The 23,388-nt window shown below is 30.7% G+C and overlaps 2 protein-coding genes across 2 annotated transcripts; one reads left to right on the forward strand and one right to left on the reverse strand.

Annotated features, from left to right (window-relative positions):
• Positions 1 to 3,946: 3,946 nt before the first annotated feature.
• Positions 3,947 to 4,554, reverse strand: HELRODRAFT_158563 (hypothetical protein; the record flags this gene model as incomplete). Its single annotated transcript, XM_009010595.1, has 3 exons — positions 3,947 to 4,005; positions 4,251 to 4,353; positions 4,414 to 4,554. The coding sequence occupies 3 exons, from the start codon at positions 4,552 to 4,554 to the stop codon at positions 3,947 to 3,949; spliced, it is 303 nt and encodes a 100-aa protein (XP_009008843.1).
• An 8,847-nt stretch (positions 4,555 to 13,401) lies between these two features.
• HELRODRAFT_63012 (hypothetical protein) lies at positions 13,402 to 13,857 on the forward strand (the record flags this gene model as incomplete). Its single annotated transcript, XM_009010596.1, has 1 exon — positions 13,402 to 13,857. One exon carries the CDS (start codon positions 13,402 to 13,404, stop codon positions 13,855 to 13,857), a length of 456 nt encoding a protein of 151 aa, XP_009008844.1.
• Positions 13,858 to 23,388: the final 9,531 nt, after the last annotated feature.

Here is a 23,388-nt window from a genome sequence, read left to right on the forward strand (position 1 = left end):
TACCTCGGGGAACTGGGTTTCTGGATGCTAAACGAAGATTGATTGTATTGACAAAATTTTTATGCTCAGACATAATGTAGGAAAAAATAGAATCCAATGGGAACGCTTTCATCTGTTGTGTAGACTTCGCGCAAGCACACGAATCACACTAGAAAAGGGAAGATTGGCAGATTTAAATAAAACGTTGACTAATAGAAAATACAAACTATTTTTAAGGCAAAGATTCGGATCGATAACAGGCTCAAAATTGAGTCAAGATTTTGCCAGGCATTTTTTTTCCAAATCTTGGAGAAAACGATAAATCCCAAAACGCGAAGTACGCTGACGATATTTTTTTGTTGGCTGTCTAAATGTCAATACGGTTGAGGCACTCAACAACAAATGCAATAAACTCAGTTTAAAAATTAACGTAAAAAAAACATTTCTAGCGGTAACAGATAAAAGCATGAAAATTTTGACTTATGAAACTTATAAAACCATAAAATCGATATTACAAAAAATTTCCTATGCCTTAGAAGCGAAAGAAGGGCCTTGGCAGGAACCAGATTTTAGAGACAAAGGGAAAAAATTGTATAAAACTGTATTTGAAGATGGTAAGACTAAATCTGCAGGGAAAGATAATACGAGGATTGAGAAACTCTGAAAGAAATAGGTTTGCACAAAAAAATGTTTAGATTGTTTTTTCTTCAAAACCGTAGTGGTGAGATAATCTGATTCAATTAAAAGCAAAACGATTTATCCATAGGATGATTTTACCAATGTTACTTTTCACCAATTTCTTACAATAAATTTCTCTTTTCAACTACGCTTGTGTGTTATCAAAATCCTTTTTACTTCCTACGAGCTAATCAAATTAACAACTTCAATCAGCTTTTTACCATGATAAAGCGGAATACTACTACTACGTTAGCCTCAGCACGTAAAAACTATCATTTCCTCCTTTTCTTCTAAAATCCTTTTAAAATCTGAGACATTTTTCATAAGGTTCCTTATCAAACAAATAACTAAAATATTAACTCCAAATATTTATCTCTATTCATTTATCTCTATTCCAAATTTAAGCGGTTGTGTAAGATCTTTGAAAACAATTCGGAAAATTTTAGATTCAAAATAATCCATTAAATTGTCCAAAATTCAATCAGGTGAATATGATGAATAAAAGCTGAACTAAATCTCTAACCACTAATTAAACAAAGGTTTACAACTTTAAGCAAATAAAATAGAAACAAATAAACAAAAGCAACAAACCGGGTGTGTTTCCATTTATGATAATCTAGATGGCTCTCAGAAACTTCTTTTTTAATGAATTTATAAAAATGCTGCTCATCTTCCTTTTGCGAAAGTTTCTTTAGTTGTTTTTCAGTTTCACTCTACATCAAAAAACTTTTTATTAATTTTCAAATTCAAAGTTTTATTAAAAAAAAATCAACATACTTGAATCACTAATTGGCAACCAAAACTAGGTCTCACAGGTACTGTTAAATTATTTTAAATCATTCAAAAATTAATTAAATCATTTTTACCCAATGTCTTCAACATAAATTAAAATAATTTTTTAGTAATATAAATTTTAAAGTTTACTGTGCTGCTAAATCTATTCTGATCTAGTCCGATTTTTGTAATAAATCTTATTTATTATTAAATTTGATATCAATTGGAAGAAATTAATAAAATTGATGTGTAGCTGTAATTTGCAAGATAGGCTGGTAAGGTTTTTGATAAAAGTTTATTCACAAAACTTTTTTCTTTACACAAAAATTAACAAACAACTCCTTTTTCACTAACAGAAATCAAATTAATTCAATAAATAGTGTGTACAATATATCGAGTTCAAGAGAGTTCAATGTTGCATCTACCACTACATCACGATCATTTAATGATATCACAACCGTTTAAAGACACCTAGTTATCAAATGGCTATCACTGTAATTATTAATTAATTAATTAGCTGCGACGCTAGTACAAAATAGCTATTTCATAATTCAAAAAATCGTAAATTAACATTGTGTGAAAAATTACCATTATTAATAAGGTTGTCCAAAAAAGCATGAGCTGCTTAAAAACAAAGTTAGAATAGTGAAATAATGCAATAACTGATGTACTTACTAATGCAGCCCTACGTTGACATATAACTCAGTTATCTGATTCATTGAAAGAGGTGCATTCTATATTTATGGTGTTTTATCATTCATCAACGTCTTTAGCACGATTCTCAAATTTTATAACTTCTACTTGTTTGGCTAAAGTTTCTGAAAATGAGAAAACTACTTTAGTACGGCTGACTTGCATATGATTTACGTGACCTGTCTATCTCTTTAATTGTTTTTGTGATCAAACCATCCACACTTTCAAGGCCAGCTTTTTCCATAACTTGCAATCTTTTGGTTGTAAAATTGGCTATATAAATACGTCCTACGTAGTTGAGCTTTACACGGAGATTTAAAAGAGGTTTCCAGCAGAAAAAGCGAAGTTATAAATGTGATTTATGTAGTTACTTGAAATTGTTTATTGTTTCTATTACTGTTGGTATTCAAATAAACGTTCAACATAGTTTGCGGTTGAAGCAGTTGTGTTCATCTATCGGAAATCTTGAACTTGCGTAATAACGAACACCTGACGATCGTTGGAAGTTACAACACTAGCGTTGGGATTATAGAGATCTTTGAAGTTACGAGGTCTAGGATTTACAACAATATGTTTGCATTCTAAAATTATACTATTTGTATCACGAATCATTTTAACTGTTGGCAACTGTTGAACGTTGTCCAAATTATACACCGGCAGAAATCTATTGTTCAAAACAGCTTGAACATGTGGCACGTTGGCATTTTGCAATACATTCGGTTTTTGTTCAATTTCCTGAAGTTACCAGTATTTTTTTTGTCGTTTAGTTAATCATTTTAGATTTGCCTTAGGAAAAAATTCGATAATTTTAGTTCATATTTTAGTTTTTATAAGATACTAAAGTTAATACTTTTTCCAAATTATTTATTATATCAAAAAATGAAACAAATTTATTATTAAATTAGCTACATTTTGAAAAATATCTTTTAGAATTTGCTCAATGTGACTATAAGCATCAACTAATTCAAATTTTAATCTTTTATTATATCAAACTTTTCAACGATGTCGTTCAACTAACCATTTATAGATTTTTTTTTTTAAATTTAATTTTACTTATAAAATTATTCAACAATTTTAGCTCACTCCGGAGAAGTTTTCATCAGCATATAAGAATTCAAATGAATTGTTTATGAACTTGTCATTGGTAATTTTAAGACTGCATTGATTTGCAAATTAAAATTTTGCGACTAATATTCTTGATAGGTCCAAAAGTTTTCTCCACTTTGTGGGCAAAATTAGCAATAAATCCATGGTTAAAACATAGTTGTGCTCTACACACATAATGAAAATAATGAAACGTTTAACGTACTATGCGTCGATTCAAATTTAACAGGAAATACTTATTTGCTTTTATATATTCTAACTGTCGTTTGCATAAATCTTCAACTTAGTTTGCGTTAAAAGTAGTTGTGTTCTATCGGAAATCTTGAATCGACGGATAAACGAATTACGGACTATCGTTGGAAACTGCAACACGGTGTTAGAGATTTTGAGAGTATTGAAGCTATTACATCGGTGCTGGTAGTTACGAGGTCGAGGAGGTTACAGCACTGGTATCAGAAGTGGGATCTTCAGAAGATTACAACACTGGTATCAGAAGCAAGATTTATGATAGTTAAAAACCCACTGCAGTAAAGAATGCCATGGCCAGACGAACTCAATTAGTCTTACGAGAGAATCTAAATTATTGACAATTGGTTTTATTCTGTGATATACCTGTCGATTAGCTGTATTCTAACAATTTTAACGATTGAATAAACGATTGATTGGTCACAGCAATACACACAAGTGATTGCCAGCACTGTTTTCTTTCTGATAAAGTTCATCTGAAATAAGTCTGTTCGGGAGTTAGGAATCTACGTAGAGAAAAATAACCGTGCCCTACAAGTTCAAGGGTCGGTTATAACAGTATTTATAATTTAGCATATTGTTTTTTGAAAAAAATAAAGCTTGTCAACGAACAATGAATATAACAATGAACTGCGAAAAAAATTTATGCAAACAACAAAGCTAGGAAGTTTATAAAAAAAGCAGAAATATTATATAAATTTTAATATATCTTTAATAAACATACATAAATTATAAATTATAATCATTAATTAATTTGAAATTAAAAATAGGCAAACCTATCAACTTATTCGGATTGCTAACAAGCTGAACAACCTGTGATCGATTCATTAGAATAGATCTGATCAACTCAATTTTTTCCACGCCAAATAGATCGTAAAACTTGATGTAAAAATTTATGATTAAGTATCAATTACAGCCAAACTTAAATAGTAAACCTACCTCTTTTTCAAGTTCTTCATCAGATTTTTCAGATTTAAGTAAAGACACAATTAGTAATTTCAAATTTGTAGAAGTAATATCCTTATTCAAATGTAACAGCTTGTTTAGTTTGCCTTCAAACTCTTGAACTGTTGTGTCCATCATTTTATCTTTGCGGCATAATTTATTTCTGAAAGAAAAATTACAAACAGACTCCAGATTACTTTTTTGCCACCATGCCAAATCATCTGCTAATCCAGAAAGAGTTGGTATTATAATTTTAATATCTGTCCCAAACTTAAAACATTCATATTGTTTTCCAAATGGGTGAAATTGATTTCGTAGAAATGTAATGTCCTCCAAATCAAGAGAAGAAAATATGCATGAAACACATTTAATTGTTTGTGCAACATCTTCAATAGACAGAGGACCAAAAAAATATTTGAATGCATTGAAAATTTCCTCTGTGATTCTGTTTTCATCCAATTTTAAATAGTGCTTTATAATAAAAAGACATCCATCCTCCAACATTTTAAAAGAACATTCAAAACCAACTGGAATGTATAAAAGTGTTTAAGTTTTTTATTTTGATATCTCACTGCGACCAAATTTTTCTTGAAGCATTTAATTAATTAATTAATCAATCAATAAAAAAAAATTAATTAACAGCAGTGTTTAACTGTTACTATGTAAGCTTCGAGGATGGGCAAACTGCGGCAGGCGGTTCATTTTATGCGGCCCATGAATATGTTTTATAACTAAAAAATATTCATTTTTAAATTTTAAACAAATTATTCTTTACGTCTTTATATTCAAATTAAAATGTTTCTTTAGGAGCCAGTATTTCTGAAATCTGTGTGTAAACATAGTACTTTTGTCATTTTATTACTTTTTTTCTGAGCTTAATTAAAAAAATTTGTTATTTAGTAATTTTTCAACTTCAACTTTAAATAAAACAAGTATCATATATTAATGCAAATGTCAAAATACAAAAAGCTGTGGCTCTTATTGGTATGAAAACCACCACGCTATTAAGAAAGCTAATTTGTCACTCGAATGGCGGACCACTACAAACAGTACAGAATAATACAACAAAAGTATTTTGTGCATTTTTTGTTGGTTTCTCGATTGTTGAATGGGGATTACTTTCGCAGGGACTTCAACAGAAAGAAAATTTTGGCCACGGCAATCAGTACGAACCTACAATGAACATAAACGAATTAATTCTATGTACGTTGCATGTCTCGTTTGTCCTTATAATATCACATAATTTCATTGTTTAAAATACTATATAACCAGCAAAATTATTATAGGAACGTACAGGTTGAATTGTTTCCGATTAGATTTAATATTCGATTCAAAAATTCACTTAAAAATTTAAACAGTAGTGATAACGAAACAACGAAATTTTTCAGATCTCAAACTGTGAAGATAAATGCGGAAACACTTCGATTACTTGCTCGGATAGCTTGGAAAATTCTGCTAAAGACTCAGCGAAAGTTTTCTTTTGTTGTCCTCCTTTGGTCTCCATAAGAGGAAGGAAGAGTGAAAACCTTAAAAAAAATGAACACACTGATAGAGGAAGATCTGGGTCTTTCCTTATATTCATCGGACAAAGAAATAAATGATACGTTTGTTGAGCAGGCCCAAAGCCAAAATAGGAGAAAGAAGCAGACGAACCTGGACCAGGCATAGTCGCAACATAAAAGTATCTAAAACGCGTACTCTTGATGAGAACCATCCTGGTACCTCTTGGGGGCCACCAATAAAACGCATCTAATGATATTCAGAGCAATGGTTTGCTCCGTCATAGACCACGATTGCACAGCATATGACTGCACAAACCAATCCAACAAAAAATATTGGATACAATGCAAAAGCTCTGGTAATTTGCTGCAGATCGGCAAGAGACAAAAGCTGCCGCACTTCAAGTCGATTGAGTGGAACAACCGCATGATCTCCGACAAAAGTACAATGATGGCTGAACTAATCATCAAAATAAAAGCCATCAGTTATTACTGAGAAAAAGTGGACGAGCAAGAAAAGGATGGAAAGATTGATATCCTTTAAGACTCGAGATACCATAAAACCAACAAAAATAGAACATGTCATTTACGGTACATTTTATGCGGCCCATGAATATGTTTTATAACTAAAAAATATTCATTTTTTAATTTTAAACAAATTATTCTTTACGTCTTTATATTCAAATTAAAATGTTTCTTTTGAACGCAAAGACGCAGAGCCGAAAATGCAAAGTCGTTCCCTCGAAATAATAAAAAGATACTCTGACCAATTTCCCATCTTTACAGATGCATCTGCTTCTGCCGACTGAAAGGTAGCCTGCGACTTGAGAGAGCTGGAAGTATTTGTAGTACGAAAGGTTAGGGTTAGCATAACTGGAGCCTAAAGATGGAACATTCAAAAATTGTTGTCTTTAGTGATTCACTAAGTGCCGTAAAAGCCATTAAAAGCGGAAATTGCACTAGTCGCCCAAACCCACTCATAAAACGAGATAAATAATCCGGCCCATTCAGTTAAATACTTAGACGTCGTTTGGATACCCAGACATGTGAATTACAAGAAAACGAGATGGCTAGCAAAATCGTCTCTCACACCAGAAAATTTAATCTGACATTTAATTAGACAGCTTAGCTAAAATTGTGAAGATTAATCAAAAGGTATTTTGGAAACACATAGGCAGTAATAGAAAATACAGATTTTATTTGGATGGTTTGTATCGGGTGGATAAAGATGGTAAGAAGGAATTGTGAATGATCAACAGGAAATGGCAATGTTGGCTGACTTTTTTTCATCAGTTTTTGCGACAGTGATCTGCGTGATGGCTGTTTCGAAACCTGAGCTCATTGGATCAAAAATGAACGAAATAACTTTTGAACCTACAGTTGTCTATGACAAATTAAAAAGTTTGAATGTTAACAAATCGTCAAATCGTCAATCTACATTTTATTTAATTTTATTTGAATGTAAAGGGTCTGTTTGTAATTATTTGTCTACTCTATATGGTATATTATATCAATGGGGAGTCATAACTAGTATATGGAAAAAAAAGTGTTGTAACAGCTATCTATAAAAAGGATAAAAAAAGATGCAAGAAATTATAGACCAGTGGCGTTGACCAGAGTTATTTGTTAACTGATGGAATCGGTTATTAAGGAAGATTTGATGTTGTATTTAACTAATAATGATTTGATTGACCCTAGACAATATGGTTTTGTAAAAGGTAAATCAACGGTAATGCAACTCTTGAAACTTTTGGATGATTGGCCTTAGCATTAGATGATGGCTACAGGATTGATGTTGTGTACACGGATTTTGAGAAGGCTTTTGATAGAGTGTCACATGGTATTTTAATTGAAAAAATGAAAAAGTACAGATTGAATGATAGATTGATTACTTGAGTAAACAGTTATTTAAGTGGAAGAACATTCAGAGTGAGATTGAATGATAAAATGTCTAGATGTTGTACAGTGTTAGGTGGGGTTCCTCAAGGGAGTGTGCTGGGTCCTATATTATTTCTTTTATATGTTAATGATGTGTTCAATTTATATAAAGATGCAAAAGGTCCAGCATTGTATATGTATGCAGATGATGCAAAATTGTAAAGAATTGTTAGCTCAGATGATGATAGAATGGTATTACAAAATGGGTTAATGACTTGACTAGTTGGTGTGCAAAGAGTAAAATTAAATGAAAAAATGTGTGGTAATGAAATATGGGTATAACATACCTGAAAATAATTTTCAATATAAAATTGGTCATCATACATTGGATAATGTCGATAGTATTAAGGACTTAGGTGTAATATTTGATAATTCATTAAAATTTGTTGATCATATTCATAACAATGTTAAAAAAGCATATTCTTTGTTAGGTTTAATAATTAGAAATTTTAAAGGTGTTAATGATCATATTTTTATAATGCTTTATAAATCATTAGTCAGATCTCATCTAGAGTATGCAGCTTGTGTTTGGTCTCCGTGGACAGTACAGGAAACAGAAGTGATAGAAAGGGTCCAGAAAAGAGCAACAAAGTCGATCAAGGCCTGCGAACATATGAAATATGAAGATCGTCTAAAATTTTTGAGCTTGCCAACACTGAAATACAGACGCATTAGAAGGGATCTCATCATGATGTATAACTTGTTTAGAGCTGAAGACCAACGCGACCAGTAATGATGAAAGCTGGTGGACGAACAAGAGGACACAAAATGAAATTGACTGCTCTTCCATTCCATAAGAACTTGAGGAAACAATACTTTATCAATAGATCAATTTATATCTGGAACAATCTGGGTGTTGATGTTGTGAATGCTGATAGTGTGAATGATTTAAAAAAAAAGTTGGATAATTATCTTATGAATGCCAGGTTTATGTATGATTGGAGGGCAAATGATATTTGATGTGACATTGGCTATTTGTGAGATTGGGATATATTTGAATTTTTTATCAATATGTATCGATATTATCGTCAATTTATTGATAAGGATATGTGAATGATTTATTTATATTTGTTTTTTTATTATCATTTTTTTTACAAGGTTTAATACATTATTCGACTTATAAGAACATTAATTATTTTATTCAGTATAGACTCAGGTTTATTTAATTTGTTTTAAAATTGTCTTAGTTTTGAGAAGGCACAGGGACTTTTCATCTTCGTCTTTGTTTAACGTAATAATAATCAAAAAGTATAAATGATATCAAAATATTTATTTGTAAACCGATTGACTCGAATGGCAACAAAGATGGAAAAACAGTCTCAAACTAGCAAAACAGAACCGCTGACTACTTGTCAAATACTCGGCTAAGCAAAAAAAAAGAAAGTTTAATGACTAGAATCGAAAAGCAGAAATGCCGACTAAAGACTCACCTTTACTCTATTTAACGTATAATTTAACAATTAAACGTATATACAGCATGTGTGAAGTATGTTAAAAGTCAGAAACGATCCAACATTTCTTGCTATAATGCCAAAACAGAACAGAACTTGAATTTGGAACTAACAAAGAAAACAAAATCGATTTGTGTGACAAACATATTATCTTCATATCTTTGTATCAATATTATATACAACCGTATCATCAAAAGATGTACATTTCGTAGAAAAAAATAAAAATAAAAACATATCTCGGAAAACTGCAATCAATGTCGTAAAACCGCTATAACAACAAAAGAGTAACATCGGAAAACTGTTTGGCACTAAATTGTCATAGAAATGGTAGTGCCGTAAAACAGCTAAAACAACAAAAAAGTACATCGTACATAGTGATGAAATAAAATCAGGCGAATTACTGGCATCTGAGTACATAATCCCACTGCATATTGCAAGTTTCAATGTTTTCGTCACTGTCAACTTCACGAATATTTTCATATTTTTTATATATTGTTATAATCGCGGGAACGATCGAATTGCTACTGCATTATTTATTATTCAATTATTGTTATTTTTGTAATCATTGGGTTGTAAACTATAGATTGTAAAATTGTATTTATGCTAAAACCGGACTATGAGGTTTCGAGAGGTATTCAGCTGAGGTCACTAGCGAAGAGAAAGTGAAGTCATAAATCTTATTTATATAGTTATTTGGATTAGTTTATTGTTTCTGTTGGTATTCAAATAAACGTTCAACAAAGTTTACGTTTGAAACAGCTGTGTTCATCTATCGGAAATGTTGAACTTACGGATAAACAAACTCTTGGCGATCGTTGGAAGTTACAACACTGGTGTTGGGAATATAGAGATCTTTGAAATTGTTGTTGGTAGACACGAGGTCTAGGATTTACGAAAATGTATAACAATGGATTTTTTAGTTAAATTTTATCCCTCCCAAGAGGTTATGAAATCTGAGACTTAGACTTAATCTGAAGTAAGTTATTCTCTGGGGCGTAACCAAATACAAGAACCTAACCAAACCGAAACCTACCCAAAAACCAAAAATACTAAATAACGCAATTGCATGCCCAGTTGCAATCATTTATTTTATTTCTACTATAAATTTGTTACATTATGTTAGATACATGTATTATATTTGTATGTGTACATGTATAATTTGCAAATATATAGAGTCAGGTAAGTGGATGAATTAATGATTCCCGATTGTTCATGGTGACAGATGACTGATTTATTGAATACTGTCCAAGTAATGCTTTTAAGCAAATACTAAAATCAAGCGACGTCTGGTCACGACGAATTTTATTGGAAATATAAGTTACGTGAAACAGAGGAACAGATTTAGGCAAATATGTTGACGAGTCTGTAGCAAACTGAATTTCTTTTTTCACTCTTTTCTGCTTCAAGGCCTCAGGTATTTCTCAACTTCATACAATTTCTTCCTTTTTCTTTCAATTCTGCAATTATATTTAATCTCTTCCTTTCTTTCACGACTTCAAAAACCTGTTTCTCAACAACACCTGCCTAAAACTTCTCTTTCAAAGATTGACTCCAAGTTAGTTTTAGATTCTTAACCTGACAAGCTTCTCACTGAAACTTCTAAATGACAACTTCGACTGTGCCAGAAGTTCTTCGTTCTACTGACAGACTTAAGCTGTTGAAATTTTTGTAGGCGGTAGTCTACTTGACCACAAAAACGTTCCATTGCTATGTTTGTAACTGGAGAGTATTCTATGGGGCTTGTTGTTCAACAGGATATTTCTCCTCGAAATCCGAAGCAATTCCGTAGTCACGCGTATCTACTTAAGGTGGTATTTAATTCAGGCATTATAAAATTACAGTTTGACGCAATCTTCTTCATACTGGCGCGCAGTTTTCGATAATGTGAAAGTTTGTATCAGAGGAATTAGTTACTTCAGATAAGATTAATTATTTTTATGATCAATATTGAACTCCTGTTATTAGCAGCAGCGTACACATATTCGAACGGGCTTGGAAGGCATGAAAAATGAACACATATATAAGTATTAGGAATGCGACGGTTCCGATCCTGTATATAAAATTTTTAAATTCTAATTTAAGCCAAATAATTTTTTTTAAATGACGTTATGTTATTTGAATGTACTTATCTGAACTTCAACTTGCAATTTCTAACAGGAGTCCATTACCGAAGAAATCAAACGACAGATGAATGATGCAGAGGATGTAGTTCTTTCGATGGACATCTGGACATCAAAGTCAACAGAATCCTACTTTGGGATAACTGCACATTGGTTAACCACATCATACGAAAGGAAAATGTTTGTCTTGAATGTTGCACCAATGCACTCAAGACATACAGCAATTAAAATTTTACAGATTTTTAATGTTGTTCTTGAGCAATGGTGTTTACCCATGCAGAAAATTTTTTTAGTTGTTCGTGATGGTGGCACCAACATGGTCAAGGCAATGAAAGATGCTGATCTACTTAGTATAACATGTTTTGCACATGGTCTTCATCTAATTGTGCAAGAAGGTCTGTTTGCTCAAAAGTCAATATCAGATATGATAACACATTCCAAAAAGCTTGTGGGCCATTTCAAACATTCGCCTTCAGCAAAGAGTAGATTAAAAGAATTACAAAAAGATCTCCAGTTACCTCAACATTGTATTATTCAAGAAGAGCCAACCAGATGGAATACGTGTCTTTCCATGCTGGAACGCCTGCGAGAACAAAAAAGAGCAATAATTGAATATGGCAGTGAGAATGATTTACCGGTGTCATTAACACCAACTGAATGGCAATTAATGGAAAAATGCATCACTGTCCTCTCACCATTTGCTGAAGTTACTAATGCGATAAGCGGTGAAAGTGTTTCAATTTCAATGGTCATTCCGATTATAAAATTGATAGAAACCAAACTACAAGAAAATACATGTGAGGCTGGTGTCCTAACATTAAAAGCAGTTTTATTGGATGAGATGCGAAAAAGATTTAATAATTTTGGTGAAAATAAATTATATGCACTGGCAACAATGTTAGACCCGCGATTTAAGGACAAATTTTTCCTGAAAGAAATTCATAAAGTCACTGCGACAGATAATCTTATTCAAGAATATATGCAACTTGAAACTGATGCTGTTGGGCCTACTGAAATTGAGCAACCAGCAAAAAAAATAAAATTAATGCAAGATGATGGAAGCTTGTGGTCATCCTATAATGTTATTGCTGGTCAATCACACAATTCACAAAATGAAAAAATGGATGGACCAAGGACAACAATTGAAAAATATTTGAAAGAAGCTTTAATTTCCCATGATAAAGATCCATTAATATTTTGGAACCACTGCCGCAATCAGTATCCTCTGTTATCAAAAATAGCCAAAAAATACTTAACGCCACCACCTTGCACTGTGTGCATAGAAAGAATATTCAAGGTCTCATCGGGGATTACAAAAGGTCGCCATCGGTTGTTAATGGATAATGTTGAAATGTTAACATTTTTGAAAGTTAATTTGCCTAGAATAAAACTATCTGATTGATTAGTGAATAATGTAATATTAAACTTCCACTTTATTGATTGTGAAAATTTTTATTTTAATAAATTATAATGAATAATGCTATTTGTTACTGTGTTTAATATAACTAATATTACAATTAACTTGATACAAATACGAATAAAAAATATTTCTTTGGTTCGTCAGAGAAACAGCTTATTTAGTTTTATGACCGCATACAACATGGATCCGGATTCGGATCCGTCCGGATCCATCGTCGAGATCCGGATTTGGATCCGGATCCACGGATCCCAAAATCTTGGATCCATCCCATTCCTAATAAGTATTACACATTTCTGTAAATGTTCTACGCCAGGCTTGTCCAACCAGAATCCAGCCTTCTTAGAAAAATATTCAAGATATAAAATTTAAAGTATTTTTATTGAGTTGGTTAGATGTAAATTTTAAACTTTTAAAAATCATTTTTAATTTAAACTCTTGTATTAATAAAAACATTAATTAATAATAATGCGCTACGACCGCGATTCATTTAAAATAGTTTCCTTGACGACGCAAAGGACAACGTAAATAAAACGTAACTAGCAGACGATATTATGATGTCCGTCGTTAAAAAACGTAAAATTGATTCTGAAAATTGTATTTTTAAAAGTTCATGGGCAGAAAGTTATTTTGTTGTGCAGCAAGCCGATGTTATTTTGCGCCTCATTTGTCAAGAAACAATTGCCGTTCACAAGGAATATAACATCAAGCGACATTACTGCTCTAAACATAGCAGTAAATTTGATAGTGTGGTGGGCCAAACACGAACTGATCGCATCAACTCAATGAAACAGGAAATTGTTGCTCAACAGTCATTGTTTAAAATTGGCAACCAGAGTGCCGAAGCAGCAACAAAAGTTAGCTATTTAATTGCAGAAGCTATAGCCAAGAGAGGAAAACCATTTTCTGATGGAGAACTGGTGAAAAACTGCTTAGAGATATTTACAGATGTTGTTTGCCCAACAAAAAAGTCTTTGGTGGAAAACGTGAGTCTTTCTCATCTTTCTCAGTGACACTGCAACTCAACTAGCAATATTTGTAAGAGGAGTTACGAAAACGTTTGATATATTATAGTTGAGGAACTGTTGGACATGTGCCCAATGAAGAGCATAACAACTGGAAAGGATATTTTTGAACAAGTTATTCTGGCAATGGAAAAATTCCAGCTTTTCAAAAACAAACTTGCTGGTGTAACAACAGATGGGACGCAAAGTATGATAGGAAAGAAGAGTGGATTTGTAACCTGTTTAGCACAATCAGTGCCTCAGGATATCATTACATACCACTGTATTATTCAACTTGTGTGCCAAGACCCTTGACATGAAGCATGTAATGGAAAAGATTGTCAGCCGTTAACTTTATCAGATCTAGAGGTCTTAACCACAGTGAATTCAAATAATTTCTTGAAGAAGTGGGCTCAGATTATGATGATGTTGAATACTTTTGCCAAGTTCGGTGGCTAAGTAAGTCAACCACGCTATCCAGATTCTGGAGTTCACGTCATGAAATAAAGACATTCATGGTTAACAAAGAAAAGGAGATAGCGTTTTTGGATGACAACTTCTGGTTGAATGATTTGGCATTTTTGATTGATATGACAAAATGTATGGCTGAATTGAATGTTAGACTTCAAGGAAAGTACCAGCTTGTGCACAGATTGTATGAACACATTGTTACTTTTATTGAAAAGTTAAAGTTAGTTCAGAAACAGATGGTTCAGAAAAAAGTAACACATTGTGCAATTCTTTCCACAAGACCTGTGAACACAGTGCTGCATGAAAAGTACAATGAACTACTTGTCAAACTGATCGATGATTTCCAGCAAAGGTTCCAGGATTTTAAAAAGCACAATGACTTTATGAAATTGCTAAGTAACCCATTTAATGTTGACCCCACTGATGCTGCTGACAAATACCAAATGGAGCTAATTGATCTTCAGAATAACAGTGATTTGAAGAGATCTCTTGTGGAACATGATTTGCTAACTTTCTACAAGTGTTACATATCGTCAGAAAGTTATCCTAATTTGACAGAAGATGCCAAGAAGTTTATCGCTTTGTTTGGTAGTACTTATTGCTGTAAAAAACTGTTTTCAAGAATGAAAAATACAAAGATGAAGTCAAGATTTTTACTTAAAGATGGACGTTTGACAGCCTCATTGCGTGTAGCGACTTCAAATGTTGGAGCAGATATAGGGTACTTATATAAACGCAAACAATGTCAAATTTCTCACTAAAATTAGACATTAATGTATTTACATATATACTTTTATTTTGTAATAAAAAAATATATATCCATTATTGTGTGTTACACTTTTATTTATTGTTAATAATGCAAAATTGGCTATCAAATTTTTAATCCGGCCCGCGACTTCTAGCTAAATTGTCAATCTGGCCCTCTGAACAAAAAGGTTGGACAACACTGTTCTACGCCATTTATCAACAAACCTTAACCAAATGGGCAAAAACATTTAGCCTAATTTTTTTAATGAAAACCTCGTTCCGATATATATATATATTAATACGTGAATAATAATTGTTTTCAAGAATGAAAAATACAAAAATTGAATAATTAATATATATTAATACGTGAATAATAATTGTCTATATATATATATATATGTATATATATATATGTTGGAAGGAGACCATCTTTTATACAGTATTGTATGAATTCTACCGAATTGTTGGCATTAATCAATTTAAATTTTCCTTATTAGAATTTTCTGGAAATCGTTCAATTTATTGAAAATAGAATTATCCAAGTTCATCAAGAAAATTTAATGAAACTGTTCTAATCAAAATTTATCTTGCAGATAAGGCCTTATTTCGATTTTTCATAAATCATCTTCAGTGCACTTGCACTTTCAACTGATGAATGGAATAAAAAAGTCCGACCCATAACGGATGAAGACTATAAACGAGGATTGATATATATATATATATATATAAATATATATATATATATTGTTTACACATATATCAAGGTCAATCTAACAAATTTGTGAAAAAGAATCGCTATACTTGTTGAAAAGTGAATTTAAGTTGAAGTAAAAAATCAGTTTTTAACCGGATGTTTAGCGATTATCGTCCTAGTTGCTTTTTTTTTATCAATTAATTGACATTTAATTAAAATTGTCTAAAGTTTAACAATAAAATACGTTGGGAAGCCAAAAGTTTTTTCTGCTTGCATCAATCCACAGCAACTAATACGAAATAGCAATGTCACATTGTTTCAATATCTAGGGGATGTTCTGGGTTGTACTGGAACAGCTGAGCACGCATACGTGCATCCTGGAATAAATAGCATCTCCTTTGGCATCTCCTTGCCTCTATATTGATGCGGCTTGACATCCCACTACCACTACGATCAAGACTTTATAAATCTGTGATACGTCCGGTGTTGTTATATAGTGCAGAAACATGGCCAATGACAACCAAACTGGAAAAACAACTTTCACGAACCGACATGAAAATGCTCGGATGGATGGAAGCAACGAATTAGTCTGAAAGACCACATCAAATCTAATGATCTAATCTGGTTTTGATGATATAAAGGACGAATGCAGGCAACACCGTCTGCGGTGGTTTGGTCATGTCAACCGAGCAAGACATGAAAACTCTAAATTTAAATAAAATACAACTAATCGTCTAATTTGGTGCAAAAAATTGATGGCAAAGAAAACAACGTCCTACCTCCGGGAACTGAGTCTCTGGACGCTAAACGAAGATTAATTGATTGGGAAGCCAAAATTGAAAGTCTCAAGGCAATCTGATACTTAATAAGTAGCGTGCATGATGCTTTAATAACTATATATGATACTGATACCAAAACTCCTGATATTGCACACGAAGCACTTACATTAGCAGAACAATTAAAAGATTAAAGTTTTCTAATATCTTTAAGTGCATGGTACAATGTACTGTTTCAAATAAACATTGTTAGTAATGCGATGCAGGCCAAGGACATAGATCTGGTACAGTACACTGAAATGCTTAAAAATGTATTAAGTACAGTCATACTCCTCACCAACGACCTCCCCATTTAGGACTCTCTCTCATCCCCGGCCGTTTTACAAACAAAACTTCTAGATTCTTTATATTTATGCAAAGCGCCTCGTATCTTATTTGATTTCGCAAATTGAATTTTAATTTGATAAAATACGACGGCTTTGAATTCCCAGAAAAAAAAACGAAAAAATATTAATATTAGAAGAAAAAACAAAAGTGATAAGAAGGAGTGACAGCGGAGAAACTGCAATCTCAATTGTAAAATCATAAATGAAGTCAAGCTCCTCAATGGCATGACTTTAGAAGAGTTTGCTGCAGTAGATAACAAAATCCCAACCTGTGCTGAAACAGAAGAAGATAACTTGGATATTCAGTCACAGCCTGAAGATCCACAAAAAATGGAACTGATGAAATAATTGAACCAGTGATTTCTTTTACCGCTGCTGCTAAAAGTATTCAACAGTTGATTCATTTTGCACTGACTCATGGATTTCAAGACATTCCAAAACTTTTCAAAAATTTTCATGGTCAAATTCAAAAAAGACATCTTAAAAAGAAGTCAACATCTGTTCAACCTCCACTTCATTTTTTTCCAAAATAAATTAAATTTTTGAGTTCAACAATAAAACATGGTTTTTCCAAATTATATGTTGTATGAATATAATACAATGCAGTGTACATTTACTAATAAAAAATGATGCACAAATCTTGTGTACCTTTTTTATTTGGTTGTAAATATGCTTTCTCCCCATTTAAGACACCTACTTTTAAGACCTGATTTCTATGACATTACCAAGACACCTCCTTTTTAAGACCTGATTTCTATGACATTATCAAAGTCGTTAATAGATAGTACCACTGTATATAAAAAATCACAGAATATTTGGCTTTAAACAAGCGATGGTTGATGCTAAAAAACTAGCCAAACTTAAAATTTGAGTCTATATTTAAACCAATCAAGAGGGTGTGACAAGTGAAATGTCATTTCGATGAAAATGGTCCTGACAAACCAATCCAGAGAAGAAACTTGAAGTGAAATTTTTGGACCCCTTATTAGACACGTGTCTATCATCAATTAAAGAACGATTTGAACAACTGGATGAATATGTAAATATATGGGTTTTTTTTATTTAATTTGGATAATTTGCTCATCAAGTATGAACCTTTGGAATTGTGTAAAGAATTGCAAGAAAAATTAACTGCTTGTTCAAAATCTGATATTGTTGGTGCTTTGCTATTTGAAAAACTATTAAGTCTTCAGTTTTTATTAAAGATAAAATAGGTGAAGTGGAAGTTGAAAAAGTAGAAAAAATGACACCATTCATTGTATTGAATTTTATTAAGAAATATTTTTTACAAAAGTTATATCCAAATGCATGGATAGTTCTGCATATTCTTCTTATAATATAACACCTGTAACTGTTGCAACTCTTTGGCCAAGTTATCAATCAAGCAAGAAATAGCGAAAAATTTAGATTTTTCAAATCTGATAAAAAATTTTATTGACCGAAAAGCTAAAAGACTTAATGACTTTAATCAATGTTTGGAAAAACTTTACATTAATGCCTGAATGCAAACGAAATTCGAGAGAGTGATGTAAATGAAGGGTATTGAATATGAAGTAAATAGGTATAAAGGTTAATTTATATTAATAACGTTAAATAAATTAAAATTTTTTTCAAAGTTCAAGATGAAAATTGTTCTGTTTAACTTTTTTTATTAGATAAATATATAAAATGAATTAGAACATTTTATTTCAAAAATATAATGTTTAGACATAACTTTTTAAAATTGATTGGCTTATTTAATTGATTACATAATGATATTCTAAAATTTAAATTCAAACTTTAACAATTTCTAAAAAAAATGTTTTTAAAAATATAGCGTCCAAAATAATTTTATCAAACAAAAATTTAATTTTTAAAATATTTGAACTTTCATCTTCAAAAGATCTATATTGCAACTTCCAAGTCATTTGATTTGGCACTTTACCTCGAGTTATTTTGTAGTGCGTAATTTCTTTTCTAATATGAACTGCTTACATGTCTCGATGCATGAAATTATACATTAATGCCTATGTGGTAAATTGTGTTCTAAAATGATTGCAGAAAATGCATAGAACTTTATTTCAATACCAACTAGTTAAAACACTTTCAAACAACTTTATGAAAGTCTATTTTAATGCCTACCATACAAAAGCATGCAAGAATATGCATTCACTCTCTAAAATCATACCAAAAATATGATTTTAACCATACAAAATTATTAAATAATTGATGACAATTGAAAAGATATTTTAATTTATTATTTTTAAGAATAAATATTTTCGTAATTTTAATAATTAATAGTCTTAATATCAATTCACTTTTTGACATACTTACCTTATAACCTACTCTTACCTATCTCGAATTTCAATTGCATTGAGACACTAATGTAAAGTTTTGCCCAATGTTTTCCTAGTTTAATTATAAGAATTTGTTATCTGTGTAATAAAAACATCCATTATAAAATTAAATTTACTTTTAGAATAAAAATTAATAGAAAAATCTTAGCATATATCTACAACTTTTTGTTGTTATCTAAAAGATATACAAATAATACATCTGTAACATTGTAAGTGATTCTGCGTATGTCAGAGCTGCAACAATAAAGACTTAAAAAAAAAATTTAATTTAAGCAGTGATATTTACTGCTGATGAAGCAAGATAAATGTGCTGTAGTTGCAGTATATACCACAAATGTGGTAGTTTTTAAACTAAATGCAGCTTGTGCAATAAAAATAAAATTTATATTAAAACATGCATTCATTATGAAATTTGAGCGCAAGTGAATTTAACAAATTTTTTTCAATCATGCCACAATTTGTAGTTATCGAGTCATTTTAAATAGCAGGTTGTATGATTTAGACCACAAGTTACCAGTAGAAAGTCTCATTACAGACCAGGTCAATGAAGACCTGGAATTCTTTACCTCATGAAGGCACATAAAATTTGTTACTGTTATAAATGTGTTTGTGTGAGCGTGCATACTTTTAATATAATTATGATTATTGCATTTTATATTCATTTATCCTTATTTCATTATTGTAAATAAAATTCATTATAAATATAAATTATTCATAATTTTTAGTTTCTTAATTAACAGCTGTGATAAAAACAAGAAAAAATTGTGTTGTGTTCAATTATTCAATCGTTTTTTTTACATCTTGTGTGAGAATACAACACTCAGTGCTTACTTAAAAGTGAGCGCCACTCACGCCACTCACTCAACATTGAGAATGTTGAATATATAAATAATTCTTTCAAAATTCGTTTTCTCGGTAACTAGTATAAAATAAATGCTAGACTAATAAATTTGGTATTATATTAATCAGCTATTATAGCTTTATAAAAAAAATAGTATACAGAAAAAAATTCTAAAAAGTGTGTGACCTACTAATATAAATTAAATTAATTAAATAGCCAACACAAATTTAAAAAAAATATAGAAATTTACTCAGTCTCCTTGTAAGTTGAACAAAATTTGATAATATTTCTTTTATTGACAAATTTTTGGATCTTTTAGTAATATACTCTGAAACACGAGTCCAACCAAACAAAATTCCGAACTTTTTACTTTCAGATTTTTTTTTCTTTTCAATCACACTTGGCTGTTTATTGATGTCAAAATTTTTGGAGAGAAATGTAGAAGCCAATGCTTCACTAAACCTTGGATTTTCCCGCAAAAACGAATCCATCGCTCAAGAAATAAAAATAACTAATTGTAGTTTTTATGCAAAAGAACACTTTTTTGCTTACCACGCCATTAATATTTATGTAACATGTACTGAGTATATTGCGAAAAGTAAACTTAATTTTTATTTTTTGTGTACTTTTGGTACATTAACAGTATTTTACATGGACATATATAATGGATATGGCAAGTCTCATATGTATATATATATACATTCATACATCAGTTAAAATAAATTTTTGCAAAAAATCTTGATCCATAGAACCTAAAACTTCAAAGAAAAATTAATTTTAAAAAACATTTACCTTTTTATCTATGTTTAAAATATCGTCTTGTTTTTGATTACCGTCATAGCTTCCGTAGTTGAGTTATTACCAAATAAGAATTTCGCTTTAAAAAACTAGCAACATAAGTTGGTAATGTTTGATTGCTAACGTTGCTGGTGTGTTTCAATTGCGTTGGGCTTTTTTGATACTATTTTCCAAAATTACAAGTTGCACTGTTATCCCTCACTCTGCTCTGCAATGGATATTCTGATAATCAATCACAATCATTCATTCATTCATTCATATTAATTTGTCTTTACGTTTTATTTAATTATTGTTATAAACGTGATATGTAAATTCATGAGAATGTATACCAAATGCTCATAATTACTGTAATAACAATAGCTGACAATCATACATTTGAGTACCTTTTTTTGAATATATAATCATCTGAAGTTGAACCAAATTTCATAAACTTTCATGTTGTCTCTTGAATTTGCATTGTATATATAAAAAATGGAAAAATGTCTGCTTGCAATTTTAATAATTTTTAGTTATTGATAAAAACCAGAGTAAATTAATGACTAATCTGCCATTATATATTGTATGCCATGAATATGAAATGGACTGTTTTTAGCAAACTGTGTTAATTCTACATTTAATCAGTGATAAAATAAGTAAAACTTAAATAAATTTTTAAAATGTATTTTCAATAATTTACTTCTAGCGATTAAAATAAGGATAGTTTTATATTTAAGTGCAAATCATTTATGTAAGTCAATGGCAACTAATTTGACAACAAAGAGACAAATGTTTAAAAATATTATATTAAAAATTGTAAATGATATGAAATATTTTTTTTCCAAAACTTAACGCAAAGCAAATTTTAAAAAATGTTTAATAAAAACTGAAATTTGTAATACTTGGTGGCTTAAAATGTAACACAATCTTGATAATAAATAGATACAAAAACAAAAACCAAATTTACACTTGACATCACATCAGTTATTAACGTTGCAGAAATATTATCGGAAACTAACTTTACATCTGAAGAAGGCTAAAAATACAAAACGTTTAATTTATGTCTTATGATAAAACCAGATTATTGTTTACAAACTTCAAAAATTAAAATAAGTTTATTTTCGGTATATAATAAATCATAACATAAATAAAGAACACATCAAAAAAATTATCCTGACAACAATATCTTAATTTCGAAATTATAACTTTAAAAACATTTAAACTATACAACTGAACCTTGAAATGATTGGTTTTTATATACGTAACACTAACCTTGTCAAATATCATTGGAAAAGCATCTTTTTGAAAAAAAAATTTTCAAACCAACTTAATGAAAACATTCTGGTGTAAAATGTTTGCTACAAATTAAAATCTTTTTTTCATCGTAATTGTCAATGTATTTTTTAATGAGGTTTTCCCATTGCATTCTCTTAATATCATTCTTTGGCAGTCTGAATTTAAATTTATTTTGATTAATATTTATACAACTTTGAGTTAACATTACCTTTTAATGCATTTATTATGTTACTAATATTATTTATTATTATTATATTATATTATAATATATAATTGTTTGCTGGTTATTATAATTATATTGTATAGTGTTACAGGGGCGTCTACAGAAGGAGGGGAAAAGGCAATTGCCTCCATTTTAAGCTAGGGGAAATTTTTTTGTGTTACATTAAAAAAAGATTCAAACATTTTAAACAATTTAGAAACATACATACGTATTTTCAACATAACTATGGTACTTCGCGCTCATTGTTATAAATTAATAACTTTCAACTAGTTTACGTCAAAATCACTTTTAGCTAATTTTATAGGCGGAGTGAATTATTCTCGTCTGATTTGAATTTTCAACGAGTTTACATCGAAATCACTTTTAGTTTCATGGGCGGAGCCAAATATTCTCGTCTGTTTTGATTAAATTAATATTGAATATTTGAATTCAATTTTGCGTCGCTTTAGTTTTATTTAAATTTTTATTCCGGATTAATAATTTTTTTAAAACAATGCCTCGAGATCAGAAATTTTTTGTAAGTACAAATGTTTGCAGCCCGGTTGTCGCAAGATCATTCGCCAAGATAAGTGGTGTTTGCATTGCAGAAAAGACCATAGATATATGCATGCAAGGTTATTCTCTAAATCTAATTAAACTAAACAGATTTTGAAAAATAATTTGAAAGCGTTATTTATTTGTGTTGTCTCCTTTCATTTAATTCTTACACCCATTCAAATATAAAAAAGACATTGTTTCTGTAAAAGACATCTATGGTAAATGGAAACCACAAAGCTCAAGCCAAACTAATTCACCATCTACAAGTTTAATGCCAGCAGGCAGTAATAATGATATGAGAAAATCAGATGATGATATTGGTGATGTTGTTGCTAAAGAATATTTGCCAACAGAGGCAGCTGAATCCAACAGCAACGTTTATGATTTGAATCAATCTAACAATTCCAACTTGAATGCTCATAGTTTAGTTGTAAAAAATATTGAAAATAAATTTAATTA

The sequence above is a fragment of the Helobdella robusta genome (assembly GCF_000326865.2).
Source record: "Helobdella robusta unplaced genomic scaffold HELROscaffold_1, whole genome shotgun sequence".
NCBI classification, from domain to species: Eukaryota; Metazoa; Annelida; class Clitellata; order Rhynchobdellida; family Glossiphoniidae; genus Helobdella; species Helobdella robusta.